The sequence below is a fragment of the Rhyacophila brunnea genome, unplaced genomic scaffold (genome assembly GCF_057557595.1).
Source record: "Rhyacophila brunnea isolate RB1 unplaced genomic scaffold, BYU_Rbru_1.0 scaffold_21, whole genome shotgun sequence".
Taxonomy (NCBI): domain Eukaryota; kingdom Metazoa; phylum Arthropoda; class Insecta; order Trichoptera; family Rhyacophilidae; genus Rhyacophila; species Rhyacophila brunnea.
This window is the reverse complement of record NW_028232871.1, coordinates 10,451,419-10,466,684: the sequence shown is the minus strand read 5'-3', so window position 1 is coordinate 10,466,684 and position 15,266 is coordinate 10,451,419. Positions and strand designations below refer to the sequence as shown.

General features: G+C 34.2%; 1 protein-coding gene across 2 annotated transcripts in view; it reads left to right on the top strand.

Annotated features, from left to right (window-relative positions):
• The window catches only part of LOC147070703 (uncharacterized), a 32,316-nt gene extending 19,437 nt beyond the window's left edge, over positions 1-12,879 (top strand). For both annotated transcript variants that reach the window (XM_085948892.1, XM_085948891.1), the window contains exons 18-22: positions 143-248; positions 6,046-6,143; positions 6,988-7,077; positions 9,198-9,315; positions 10,618-12,879. In XM_085948892.1, the coding sequence (XP_085805018.1) occupies positions 143-248; positions 6,046-6,143; positions 6,988-7,077; positions 9,198-9,315; positions 10,618-10,751 (546 nt within the window). In that variant the 3' untranslated portion in view covers positions 10,752-12,879. The remainder of the gene's footprint in view (positions 1-142; positions 249-6,045; positions 6,144-6,987; positions 7,078-9,197; positions 9,316-10,617) is intronic.
• Positions 12,880-15,266: the final 2,387 nt, after the last annotated feature.

Genomic DNA, 15,266 nt, shown 5'->3' with positions numbered 1-15,266 from the left:
AATTGAGAACTGGGTCACACGGATCCGATGATATACATGTTTAAGTCAAATTATCATGATGGTGGTGACACTGTAAAAGTAAATTATGTAACAGTTAGTTTGTGTCTTACGTCTATTTATACGATTGAATTGTGTGTTTCAGACGAGTGCCAGTTCTCTGGTCGGATCAAACATGACAGACGGTGTCGGAACGACTGCCACTCTATCCCAACCGCAACCCCATCACACCCTTCTACTTAGCAACCTTGGTGAGTGAGACACATTTGCTTAAGCTATTTGAATGGATCATTTTGGAGTGATGCCCTCATTATCTAATTGACGAGTAATTCACTATTCTGTCGCACTGCTTGATCCAAATGATAATGAAAGCCTTAGAGTAATAATATTAAGAGAATGTGTATTGTTCAGCTATATGAAGCCGTGTTTCTTGCGTATAACACACAGTAGAATTTCAGTTTTATTATTACATATCGTCATTAATTTTCTACAAACATCTATCTCAATTTTTGTCAGTTTTGAGTTATTTCGCACCGTGAGTGTAAAACCAAGGCATCTGCAAATTTTGCAATTTCGAGATTAAATGCAAAAGAACTGAAAAAGTCATGAAGTTGATAATGTAAAAGTGAAGTAACTGAAAGAACATGCAATATAATTTAATAATATAATAAACCAAATATTATGGAATAAATGGATAAAAACAAAACGAAGACTTCAAACCCGGGTCTAGGACGATTTGGCACCGCGAACTGGCCTCCGCCGATTGGCCTCCGGTAATTGGCCGCCGGTACAATCGGACACCGACCCAATTGGCCTCCGGGACGATCGGACGCCGGTACAATCGGGCGCCGACCCAATTTGACACCGGCCCAACTGGCCTCCGGGAGATTGGACGCCGCACGGCTGAATAAAATGCGCAAAGGAAAAGACCTACGTAACGATTTGGTAGAGAAAGTAGACGCGACACTTTAATATGCTTCTATCTACTTAGTGGTTGTACCTAATATATTTTGCGCTTAACGTATTTTTATTATGATTAATAATAATTATTACTTATGCTTTATGCTGTTTATAAAAAGAAAAGAATTCTTTCCTCGTCAGAAATTGAAGATGTGCATAATTAAGTGGTTTATTGTGTTTACCTACCTATTCATATTAAAAAAAACCAAATATTAATAATGAATTGGTTGGTTAAAATAATATTTTTTAATTATATAATATAATTCATATTATTTATTGTATCTAATACCTCATAAGTAATGTATTTATATTCTTATAAATATATAGGTTATTAAGTAATAGGCCTACTTGGAGTTATACAAAAACTATCGGACGTATTGAGACATTTTGTAGTTGTGAAAGAGTCCATTATAATATTCAATTGGATTTCTACAACCATAATCCTGTATATTTTTTAAATACGGTTATCAGCAGCTTTAAATGATTGTATTTCTGAGGCCTTTCCTTGTTCATTACATTAGAATCTACTAAATAAATAATATATATACCTCAGAGGCAGACGGCGGCAACTGCCATTTTCTCAATTTTTTTCAAAGAGCAAAAAAACAATTTATATTTTTGATGAATGCCTATAACTAATAAGAACTAAAAACATAAACAAAAGGCGATCATCTTTTTGGTAAATTTAATTCATTAAAGCACTGGTAGAATATTTAAAAAAAATTAAACGTTTAATTAAATTTAGAATATAAACTAAATTATTATTAAAATAAGCAGTAATGATTAGCATCATATTGCCTCTTACGCGAAAATAGCCCATCATTCCGACACATTGTCTTGGTCCCAAAGTCAACCAACAAGAACTTGGCAATCATTTAGTTAGATAGTCACCAAGATTGACTGTAGGACATTTTTATCAATTATTAAAAATGGTTTCATCTTAATTATTCTGTCAAAAACTCATTTTTGAAAAAAATGGAGTTGCATTAATCTGCTTCCGAAGAACAGGAATAACGTTATGGAATTTATATTCAATCGTAAATTTATCATAAATTTCACAAATTTATATAAGTAATATTACACTGACACTGCGACAATGATCAAAGAAAATGTCTATGACGAGGATTATACATTTTTTTATTTTACGATTTTTAGTTGTTATGAAAATCTGCCCCGAAAATATACTCCGAAATTATGGTCTATATTGTACACAAGGTATTTTTTAAACATCTCAAAATACTATTACTAAGTAGATAATGCAAAAGTTAAAAGCATTAACCCTACAGAATGCACCTAGATCAGTGATGGCGAGCCTGTGACACTAGTGTCACGCGAGATAATTTTTCATGGCACGCGAATGTTTTATTTTAAAAAGAGAAAAAACCTACAATAATTTAATAATGTACAATAAAGTTTTGCAAATAAATTAATGTTCCTATAAGTATATAATATTAAAAAATGATAACGACAGAGCAATGCGTGTTTTCTTCGGTGTTTAATATTATTTTTACCAATCGACGAAAGTCAGGCAAAAATGACAGATAAAAATATTCAACCAACAATGATGACAACTTGATGAAATTTATCGGCAGTCATTAAAATATGAACAGCTGCTTATTATTTTACCTCAAACATAATCGCTAAAAACGGAAAACCGCTTAGTGATAGGGAATATTATAATAATATGAAAGAAGCGTTGCTAAAATGCTTCCACGATCTCCTTGAAATTTTGAAAACAAGGAAAAAATTATTCAACAAATAAAAAAATAGTTTTCGGCTAGAAACACGGTGAAAATATAATTTGAGAACTTAATTACAATCTTTAAACTTTTTTAATAACATTCTTAAAAACTGGTTTTCATCTTTTTCTCATGAAAAACTGCTCGGTGTGTCAGACAGTCGAAAAATTATAATAGGGAAATTTTGGCCGGCGTACGTAAAAAGGTTCGCCAACCCTGATCGAGATAATACTATTAAACCTATTTTTCTCCAAAAAAAGGGGTTTTCAAACTGTGTTCACTCCTATAATTCTGTTTAATATAATATTTCTTTTATTGTGTTAACTGTCAATTCATGGTAGAAATGAATTGTATTATTGATTTAATTTAATAAAACGCAATTTTTTATCGTACTGACTAGACTAGCCACTGGGTGGACGAAACTGGTCGCAGTTATAAAGGTTCATCTGATTGGGTCATCGACATATTTAATATACATATTAAATTCTGTTCATTTCTACATATTAAGTCATAATTTGTGTTATGCTAATAATTATTTAATTTATAAATAATATATATAATAGATTTAATGATTTATTTTCTTCCAAACTCAATAATTACCCAGTATAACCTAACTAAAAAAATACGACATCCAACAGGATTCGCGCCCAGACGCGTTATTGGCAATCGGCTTTTATATTTTAAATCAAAGTAGGTATTGAATTATCGATTTCGGGATCACTCCAGTGTTTTATATTATATTTTGCTGATATTTTTGTTTGGCTAGGTATAATGAATCTGGACGAATCCACTGGATGGCCCTGCCCTTAGACTATTAGCCGATGAGTTAGGCATTTTTCGAAATTCTTGTCCTATTAAAAATATTTTAATGCTATTATAATATTTTGTATGATTTTCATGAAAATGACCAATCATTTTTAACCCCTGACTAATGATGTAGTTAGATTAGATTATTTTTAAATACCTGGGGCCTTAGCGCGTACCCAGGTATTTCCACGGGTAAATTAAAAATAATTCCCTATCGCAAACATCGACTTCCTAGTGATTTATATAATAGGTATTATATATTTCGACGTAGTTACACAAAAAAATACAACTCGTAAAAAATAAATAAAATAAAATCGAGTTGGCTTGAAAAACAGCCTTGGTCAGGTGACAGGTGGTGGTATTGACTTTTGTTGTCAAAGAGGATATATAATTATTAAGTTTACACTTTTACTTATTCCAATTCTTTATACTATTTTTGTTATATTAGGTATACGTATTCATATTCTGACAGTAAATTTGGACCTTTTTGACATTTTCATTTTTTGTGACATTTTCTTCAGAAATAATATTTATCTTCTTCTTCTTACTGTGCCATCCCCTAGCGGAGGTCGGACACCATCAAGGTAATATTAGCTTTGTCGTCTGCTACCTGGAATAGTTCAGTGGAGCTGCACTCGTACTAATCACGGAGGTTTTTAAGCCGCGAAATGCGGCGCCGTCCTCTGCTACGCTTACCATTAATCTTTCCTTGAATGACAAGTTGGGGAATACTGTACTTTTGTTCTCTCATAATGTAGCCGAGGTACTGTACTTTCCTGGTTTTGATACTACGTAGAACTTCGTGGTCCTTCCCTATTCGAGTAAGAACTTCAACATTTGTCACCCGGTCAGTCCAAGAAATTTTGAGGATGCGTCTATACAGCCACATCTCAAAAGCTTCAAGTCTCCGTGACATCTCTTAGTATAGCGTCTATAATAATGTTTATAATAATGTATTAATGTTAGCTATACTATCTATCTTTCAACAAAAATATGTATTGATGAAATACACATGTAAATTAAAGGTGAAATTTTTAACATATGAACATTTCGACTTAAATTAATATCTACTTCACTCTACTCCAGTTATTTTTAAAATAATGTAAAAAAATATACCACACTATGAAAAAATATTCATTTACCTATGCACCATGCTGAATTTTTTAAGTCAACTTTTCTTGAAATCCATCTAATGTGAGTTAGCGCGTTTTTTATAAAATACGTTTAGTAATAAAAATGGAATAAGCAATTTTAAGTCGAAGATACCTACTACCTATTTCAAACGATGGTGTATTAATAATAATATACACCTACATACAAATCCGCTTTGTCAACATAATACTCGTATATAATAAAGTAGGTACTGAATACGGTATAGTTTGCTAATTATTATAGACTTATTTTATTTATTACGTATAAGGCGTGATTAATATAAATTGCACCTAATTATTAAAGATCGATTGACCAACACATTTCAAACAATAATATAATATAAAAATTAGGTATGTGGGTACCTTTCAAGTGGTTTACCTACATATATTGTTTGTAATTTCATAATCTTCAAAATACTTATTTACGGATTATGTACACATATAAAGATCAATTATAATAACATGAAATCGAAAAAACGCCGAAAGATATTATTTTAACCAACCAATTCATTATTAATATTTGGTTTTTTTTTAATATGAATAGGTAGGTAAACACAATAAACCACTTAATTATGCACATCTTCAAGTTCTGACGAGGAAAGAATTCTTTTCTTTTTATAAACAGCATAAAGCATAAGTAATAATTATTATTAATCATAATAAAAATACGTTAAGCGCAAAATATATTAGGTACAACCACTAAGTAGATAGAAGCATATTAAAGTGTCGCGTCGACTTTCTCTACCAAGTCGTTACGTAGGTCTTTTCCTTTGCGCATTTTATTCAGCCGTGCGGCGTCCAATCTCCCGGAGGCCAGTTGGGCCGGTGTCAAATTGGGTCGGCGCCCGATTGTACCGGCGTCCGATCGTCCCGGAGGCCAATTGGGTCGGTGTCCGATTGTACCGGCGGCCAATTACCGGAGGCCAATCGGCGGAGGCCAGTTTGCGGTGCCAAATCGTCCCATTCCCTTCAAACCCTAATATATCCAAAATATGTCTTTTGCAGATGCCTTGGTTTTACACTCACGGTGCGATTTGATGCAATGAATTCAGAATTTGAATACGCACCTATTCCACTAAGACATATCTCAAAACATACTTTGTATCGTAATAGATTTAAGCAATGAAAGTCTGGTTTGGTAACCACAATGAAATGCGTTGCTCGTTGCTATAAAATTTCTTCATTTTTAAGAAACCAGTGGCTTGTCGGGATAATAGCAGCTATCTAGGAGTGCTATCTTGGCCTTAGCTCGCTTGCTTATACTATACTTGGTCCAGGTCATTGATTCAAGCCATCAACCACCAAAATAGGTTCAGTGGTGTTCGCATAATTTGAACTACAACACGGAATTTTGTATAAAAATATGTAATGTATCTAATTGAAATTTTTAGGTGGACAAGTGGTCAGAGTGGCTAGTGGGGGAGGAGCTTTGCTTGGACCTGCGTTACGTCTGCAAGCAGCGTCACCCGCCACGCACCACCTTACGCAGGTACTGTATTCCGTTCTATTCATTTTATCGGTTGATGCATTATTATATTGACTTTCTGGATCTCTTTCAAATCATATTAGAAGGCAAGTATCTCATGAGATAATAATTTAATTTAGAATACAAAAATCGATTGCCTACCGTATCTCAATTTAGAGATCGCTTATGAGCAGGTATTAATAAGGCCAATAGTTAAAATTTGTCGCAATTAAGCATGGCTGTCGTAGCGTAGTGGTAATGCACAGGGCGCGAAACCCAAGAAACACTGGTTCGTTTCCAGCCGGGTGTCTTACTTTTTTCGAAAAAGATTTTTTCTATTGGCTATATTTTCTCATGAGAATTATGTTTATTCTATAGAAAGGCACTACAATCCGTATTATTAAACTAATTGGTCAGTACACAATAAATATTGTTTTGTAATATCATAGTTATTAATTTTATTCTATATCTTTGAATCAGTCGCCAATGAGATGTCATTTAGGAGACATTTTTAACCGATTTAGGTTAGGTTAAGTAATGTGTTCATAGTTTTAATATTTCGTGTGGGGCCCATTCATTGGCACGTTGGTATGCAATCAATGATATTTTAACTCACTATTATATCGTAAGCCCAAACTGACAGTGGACAATGCACGATTTTGGTGCATAAAGGCTTCCAGTAGTGGCAACAAAATATAAGCCAGTTGGTCCTCGCGCAATTAATTGTTTGGGTCCGCCACCATCAACCTGCAGTGCTACAGCAGTGGGGTCCTTGCTTGCCTTATAGTCTGAGGCTGGAGGGCGACATGGTGAAGTAATTACGTACATAATATACTGAGTGCGAATGAAAGAAATTATGTTGTTGCAGGCTCGGGCGACCGGTGTGGCTGGCGCAAGCGTCCTTCTGGGCGGGCAAACTCTCAAACTTCAAGCGGCTCCCGTGCGCTTACATCATCAGGTACCAATCTCTTCTCCTTTCCTCTCTTGTGTTTGTTTATTTTTTAAGCATTCCTTGGATCGTGTTTTTCTACACCACGTGTTACACACGATTGCCACTTTCATTTCATGGCCTACGCCCACAGAACAGATTGATAAATAGAATTCAGATAGGCTAAATACACTACATTTTGAAGCAGGGTTTTGAATGTGTGAGTGTGCTACGAAAATGATACACATATTATAAACGTGCAATTGTGTGTGTTGCAACCTTCAAATACACCAATATTGAATGGGCGTCGGTACATAAACTGAGAGCAATTGTGACTGAACGAAGGACAAGCTTATTCTTGACAGGTGTTTAGGTTTATCCCATATTCTTCCACACCAGTTTGGTTGCCTGTTACTCCACACCCGTTAGGTATTTCAGTTCTCATTAATTCTGTGTTCCCTGCCTATGCCTTATCACTACTGACTGATACTGAACCCTGCTTACCTCCGAGGCCAACTGGCAGAATGGCTGATGTCGCGAGATGCGGGATTGAATGTGTTTTGACTTTGAACATCAACATAATACGTTTTTGGTGAAATTTAATTTAATTAATTTAATTTTAACAATACAACAGACCGTGACGGCCAACGACAGTAGTGTAATTAGTAATAGAAATAAAACAATAAACACATAAATATATTGTGACCTCATCGGCAATTGAATCTAAGACCCCCGGATGAAAGGCCAGCACCTTATACACTGGACTACGAAGGTCGCTTTTGAGTGAATTACTATAAACATACATACTGCTTTACCATGATAGGCAGTAGTTTCGCCACGAACAAGTCATAGTCAGAGGGGCACTGGGCGAAAGAAAGTGACGCGATAGACTTAATAAAAGTATCATCGACAATAACAACTGTAATGATATTTACATTAGCCCTGTCTAATTGCAACACAGGAAAGAAATTTCATCTGCGCAATATTCATGGTTAAATGATTCCATTTTATTAAATATTTCTCATAAAAAAAGTGTGTGACAGAAGTGAAACTTCGAAAGTTTGACGTGGGCAACTGGGGGTGTTATTTTTTTCAAATTTTACCTACATACACAGTAAAATAATAACAGGAAATATTATTGCCAATATGAGCCTAGGGCAAGTCTATAGCTCAGTGGCAAAGTGTTCGACTGCAAAGTCAGTAGTTACGCTTTTTCGCTACACAGATTCACTCTAACATCGATTTGCTGTACTGCAAGTAGAAAAAGTTTCTGTTCTGGTTCAAAATTTTTTTCATAAAAATTTTCGGGAGACAGTCAGGATTTACACCGGATGTAGAGCCAAATGAAAAAAAATTAAGATTAATATTAGAAAACACCAGAAATAATGGGAACTGAAATACATAACGGGTAAGGCAGGTAACCGACTTGAGTAAGGAAGAATCCGGGTTAAACTTACACACGTGTCAAGAATACGTTTTACGTCGAATACTGAAAACTGTTCTTGGTTTATGCACTTACGCTCATTGAATGTTGGTGTATTGCACTTACATAATGCGTGCTTCATTTTCGTAGGACACATCATCACACAGCATCAACATGCGGCGTATTGAATATAGCCTATCGGTATTCTATTTATTATTTGTTCTGTGGAAAACACCCTATGTGTAATTAAAATATCCTGCGCATATTTTATACATAAGGCGGGTACCGTGAGTACCTAGTTAAGCCTACCGTCTAAACTGTCTATCTCGCGCTAAAAGTTACACAGCCATAAGAAGTGCTCTTAAAACATAGAACTTTTTGACAGTTCAGTTAATTTATTGTAACAATTAACTGCCTCAATACATAAATATGATAAACTACCCTCGATAGCCGCCTTATGTATAGGATAGACAGATGCGCTGGTGTGGTTACCAAAAGTTGGTTGATAATTTAGGTTATTTAGTTAGATTTAACAACAGATGTCTATATATGAGGTGCCCAGTATATGTATGCTAGAAAAAAATTCCAGGTCATCCGATACATAGAGAATGTCAAACATCAAATTGCAATTACTCCATAACATGATTTCGAGACTTACCAACTTTTGGAAGTAACCCCCACGAATATTGCTACACATATGGTAATTTAATACATATAATGTTTTCAGAATGTGACTGCCAGCGTGGGAGGAGTGTCTGCGACGATGACGGGAGGTCGAGTTGTCCTGGCGGGCGGGGCTCGTCTCCACGGCCTCAAGTTACTTCCCATGCACCACACCATCCGAGGTGCGTATGCCCTTTTTGCTATCTTTACTCATTGTAAAATACAGAAATACTTGGGGAAAGTAAAATTTTTGTGACCATTTCAATAATACATTCTAGCTGCATGTGTAAGTTAGTTTTTATAGTTCGAGGGCTTAGTGTCAAACAACACTATCTACAAAAGTGCAACTTTACAGGAGAGCCAAAAATCGTTATTTTAGATTCTTGTCACTCAACAAGGTTTATTTAAAACTTAATGTTCATATTTTATAATTTATTGTGTATTGTACATTTATCTTGCTTATGATGATGTTAAAATTTATAGGGATAGTTTTAAAAAAATATGAAAACAAGGGTAACTAATGTAGTTAGCATTAAACTTTACTGACGATTTAATAAGAAATTAGAAAAGATTGACATAACGCTGTTTGACTATCATCTAGCCGTAAATGTAAAATAACGTTATCTCAAAAAAAAAAAAAAAAACACTTTTTTGTAGGTAACGTTGTCTGACTTTAAGCACTCGAGTTTGTTTGTCAAGTATAATAGAGATTACTCATAGAATATGGAAATAGTTTGGACATGTGCACCAACGGTACACTATGATTTGAGATACCCCATCTACACCCATCATGTATATGCAGCCACGATTTGTGCATGGTCGCCTTCCATGACGCGATAAACGAGTCAGAATGAAAAGATTTTAGTACCACAAAGAGCAAAGAATAGTTTAGAAAGAGCGAGTACTCACTGTGGCTTTAATCCTCATCGGAACCCATTCAGACAAAAATTGCTAGGTTTGTGAAGATAAAGAGCATCATAATATATAAAAATGTGTACAGTGAGAGTTCCCGTTCTCACCTTGGTAGAAATATCCTTCGATTTCCTTCAACTTATTTATTTATCAGTGGGATTGATGGCTGGCCAAACTAAATGCAAAACCACCAAAACAGTGGGATGACAATAAATTAGGAATTAGCAAAGTTATGGCCAGAACGCCAAGAACCTTTCACGCCGGTTTTCGATCACGTAATTGACGCGTGGTCTTGCACGGTAAATAAATTTGGACGTAAGTGTCGAGACTAATTAGTTAGAAATGTGGAAGCCAGTCCCCACAGACTAAGACTTTGAAGTCGATTGTTTTATAATTTCATAAAATCGGGCTTATTTAACTGACGATGTTGACCCCTGACAGCTCTTCCTGCATTATTGAAACATAAACTAAATGTCATGTTGTGAATATATTGAACTAAAATTGTATTGCCCATAATGTGTTTAAAAAAATTAAATATTTTGGTGTAATATTTTTGCTTTTACCATTTTCAGGTGTGGGTGCAGGGCGGCAGGTCTACGCTCGCATTGTGACCCCGGCGTCTGCTCCCCGACCTCTCCCACCCCCCGTGCAGCCCAACGATCCCTCGGGCAACGCTGCGCCCCCCACAATACCACGAACGCAATAAATTTAAATCAAATTAAAGCCTTTCAATAATTACATGTGATATCGTGTTTATGTTAATATTTTGAAGGTTTTCACTGTGTTTTGACGATTAGATTTTTCAGTATGATTAACGGATTTTCTCCCTGTAGATTTTATGCAAGATGAGATGTTTTTATGATGGCTATTGAAACTAAAACTTTCTATTGTTTATCTCAGCAATGTCTTTAAATTTAATGTTTATTAATTTTTACGTTTATCTAACGAAATTAACTATTTGAGTCAATCTAAAATCTTATTTTTATTGCATGTAAAGATTAATAAACATAGTCATATTAAAATTTGAAAATGAAAAAAAAACTGACTCTAAAACTAATCATTGCTTGAAACACAAGAACATTGTTTATTACACATATTGAATTACGGACTTTGGTCGGTATTTGCAAACATATTAACAAAAGACATCTCTTATAAAAAATTTTACTCTTTAACCTTTCATAATATATAATAAGACATGTCTATGATATTACTATGGCAGTATCTGACAGGCCGCAGATTTTTAACGTCACGTTGAATGTAGAGCGAAGCTCTTACTACAATCACTAATACTGATAATTTGTGGCTTAGTATTTCATAATTATTCAAACAGATGTCATTGTGTGTTGAATTTTTTAGATTATGCAAATCGATCGACAGTGGCTAGTAATTTAAGTATAAAATCAGATTACAGCCTCATAGAGCGAGAAAACTTGATAAAGGCATAGAACTGGTTAAGATTTAATGTAACGATTCTGAAAGATCAAATTGACAAAACACATAATGGTGAAAATATAAGGAACATTACAAATTGAAGAGCGACATTCCAAACCGGCCTAAGTATAAAAATCTGATTTTGAGATAATCATATTTTTGTGATTTGCAATTTACCTCTTAATTTTTCGGTACTATAATGTTTGGCAATTTCATAGAAAATTCAAAGACTCGAAAACATAATATATAAATAACATTAAAAAGTATAGTAAAACTTCAAAAAAATTCATTCAAAAACTGACTTTTTTTTTCAAAATGGCCCTAAGTCTGTACTAAGTACAGTTTGGGACACAATAAAGTAAAGTTGAATGTCTTTTGTGTATACAATTATGATTGTGTAATAGAATGTGGTCATGGACAGGTCTGTTGGGATGATTAATGAATAAAAATAATATAAAATTTCTTTCACTTTATTGCATTTTTTAATAAAAAGGTAAACATTGTAACTTTTACAGCATAATAATATATTATATAAAATAGTTTACTGATGTGAACATAAACTTATAAAAGACAAATTCTCTAATATTTCGTCTGACGTGTTACAATATTATATTATGGCCACTTGGAACGTAAATGTAGCAAAAAGAGTTCAACTGCGCATGCGCATATATCCTTAGGCCAGTTTGGAAAGAATCAGTCGTTACCTTAGTGCTGTTTTGAGAAAAAAGGCACATTTCGACATCAAATTTAAGAGACTTAGGATTTTTTGTAAAATATAAGTTTTAGTGAGAATAGATCTCAGCACACTCTATCGGATTCCATCAAAACATGAAAATTTGTAATTTTGGACTAAGGCCGGTTTGGAATGTCACTCTTCAATTGATAATAAACGAAAATAAATAGTGAAATTTGTAAAGGTGCCACTCACACGCGCCCTTGAAACCAGTTTGATCGAATAATATTGTGTTTTTTTTGTTAATTTTTACGTGATCTTAGAAGTCATATATTATTGTGAAGTGAGCCTTAATTTGATAAAAGCATTGCTTTGAGTTGGCTGTGTAAATTATAAAACACTTATACAATAGTTATTTTCCTTGTTGTACTGCTTTTTTCAGTCTTGTCTTTAATTGGTGAAGCAGCAAAGAAAATAAATTCAGCTATGAAAATTTTGGTTGTTTGGAACATTTGACTCCCAATTCAGGGCTACAAAATTATTTGAATTACTTGTATTGAATTAAGACACACTGCACATTGTTTATGGTTCCGATAGAATATCCCCGTGTAAATATATAATACTAATGTCTAGTTTTAGGTACCCATTGTATTTTGTGAAATATTATTTCTGATGTCAATTATTATATTGGTCAAATATTGTAAGTTATTAAATGAAATATTGTTATGAATTGCTGTTTTATTTTACAAATTCCTGGGGGTACACATCGCAGGAGATGGCATTTTGCAGAGAGAGCTTGCTATCCGAATGGGAATGACAGGAGCAACATTTAACTCGATGCAGTGTCTGGGACTCACAATTATTACTCAAAATCAAAACCAAATTCCGCCTATTCAACACTTGCATAGTGCTGCTTTACGGTAGCGAATCATGACACCTTGTGAAGGCTCAGACAGCAACCGTATAGTGAGCTTCGACAACAGATGTTTGTGACGGATACTGGTTGTGTGACTTTAGGAGTAACGAGGAGATAAGAGAAAGCATCAAGCAGCCTTTCATCTCACTGAAGAAGAAGAAAAAGTGTAATTTTATTTTCCTCCAATTACATTAATTTTCTACATGAAAAATCCATCATTGAAAGGCCAATATCGTCACTCTATCTTATAAACCTTTTAAATACAACACAACTTGACAGTAAAAACCATATTTACAAAAAAATAAAAAGATGATGTACAAAAATAAGAGGTTTGCAAATTTTCCATACTACTAACACGGATAACAAGGTTTTTATCGATTTATTTTTTAAATAATGAGATGTCATGTTATGGGGGTACAAGAATACAAGACATAGATATTTGATAATACTATTATTCAATAAATCTGGTAAACCAAAACGGGATATACGATTTTTACAAGATAGACAAATGATATATTATAATATATGGTTACCAAGTTTTACTATAGGATTTTAAACAAAACCACAGAACTAGTCATATAACAATATATATACATATACACTCCCAAATGGTCCCCATTTGGGGATGTCTCTGTGGATCTGGAGAAGCCCGAAACAGTATCGAGCCGACAAATAGTAAGGGTTGATTGCGAAAATAAATAATATTAAACCGGCAACGCTGTACGTGTTTGGCGCCAAAATTTAATATTGTCAACGCCGCATTGGTACCGCTTCGTAAGCAGCCGTTTTTTTTTGGCGCGACAGAGCGCTGCAGACAGCCAAACAGTAAACATTATTAACTCGCGCTACGCATAAAAGAAATTATAAAAATGTAACTTAATAGTATTACACTAAATAAATCTCGTCAGTTCCGACCACAATTCCGGTGTGTAATTTGTTCACCTCCAAGTCCCGAATCCAGACGAAAAACCATAAAAAAATAAAAGTGACAGCATCTTTTCACTTTCGTAAATGGAGGGAGATGACAAAGTCACAGTGGGACTAGAAAGCCATCAATCCACAACGGCCCCAGGTTTGGGCTGGTGTATGGCTGAAACTCCTCTGGGGAAGTCATAATATATGCTGCATGACTCCACGATGTGTTCTAAATCTCACCCCACCTTTCAAGTCTCACTAATGCATCATTTATGAGCATATTATATTTGCGTGGAAGCCTAAGACTAGGTAGGTCGTCCAGCGGATCCACAATTAGAAGAGAGTTCCTTACGCCCGATGCTAGCCAGTCACATTGCCAGGCATCGTCCTGCTCGCTGTCAAACGAAGTAAACGTATTTCTCGATACTGCTATTAGAGCTAGCATCAGTCCAAAATTACTGTAGCAATGTTAGACAGTGAGTTTCTTGAAGTTATTCAGGTACAATCCACAATTTCCCAAGTCGGAGAACTTAAAATCCCCTATTTCAATAGTGAAGAAGTGAAAACCTAATGGCACACAAATAATAAAGATGTAAGCATTAATTTCAATAGCACACAAAAGATAAATTACAGGTATATTACTGTATTGACCTTATTATTTTTCAAACTATCAATTTTTACAATCATTAGCCTCAAATACATATTATGCAGGTATACTTGTACTAATAGTGATACCACACTAATAAAAAAAGTTTAGTTTTTCAGTTGCCTAAACTGATTTTTCCAAAATGGCACCAAAGTGAAAAGTGATAACTTGTCAAAATTTAAATCTTATTAGTTCTGCAACCTGTACACAAATTAATTTATATTAAGCTAGGATTTATTTCACAAAATACACTACCCTTGATTGATCAAACCAGGTAAGGGGTATACTATTTAATTTTACATTCATACAATAATGAATAAGTATTTAAAAGTTAATTTGCTGATTTTAAAAGTTACCAGACATGACAGTTATTATTTTAACATCTCACATTTTACCTAATATTGTAGTGTTATAGGAAAATTAAGAGCTTGATACATTCATCATTGATACCAAACCTAATATTATGTATTGCTAATAATAATTGTTTATTTTATTAGGCCCATTATGTCATTAAAATTGGGAATGTAATCGGTCTGGAATCAATATTATTTTTTGTATACATAATAATATGTATTAACTTTACCTAGATTACATTATAGGTTTTTCTGTATATAGTTTTACTAGTGTGTTGTTGATTAAT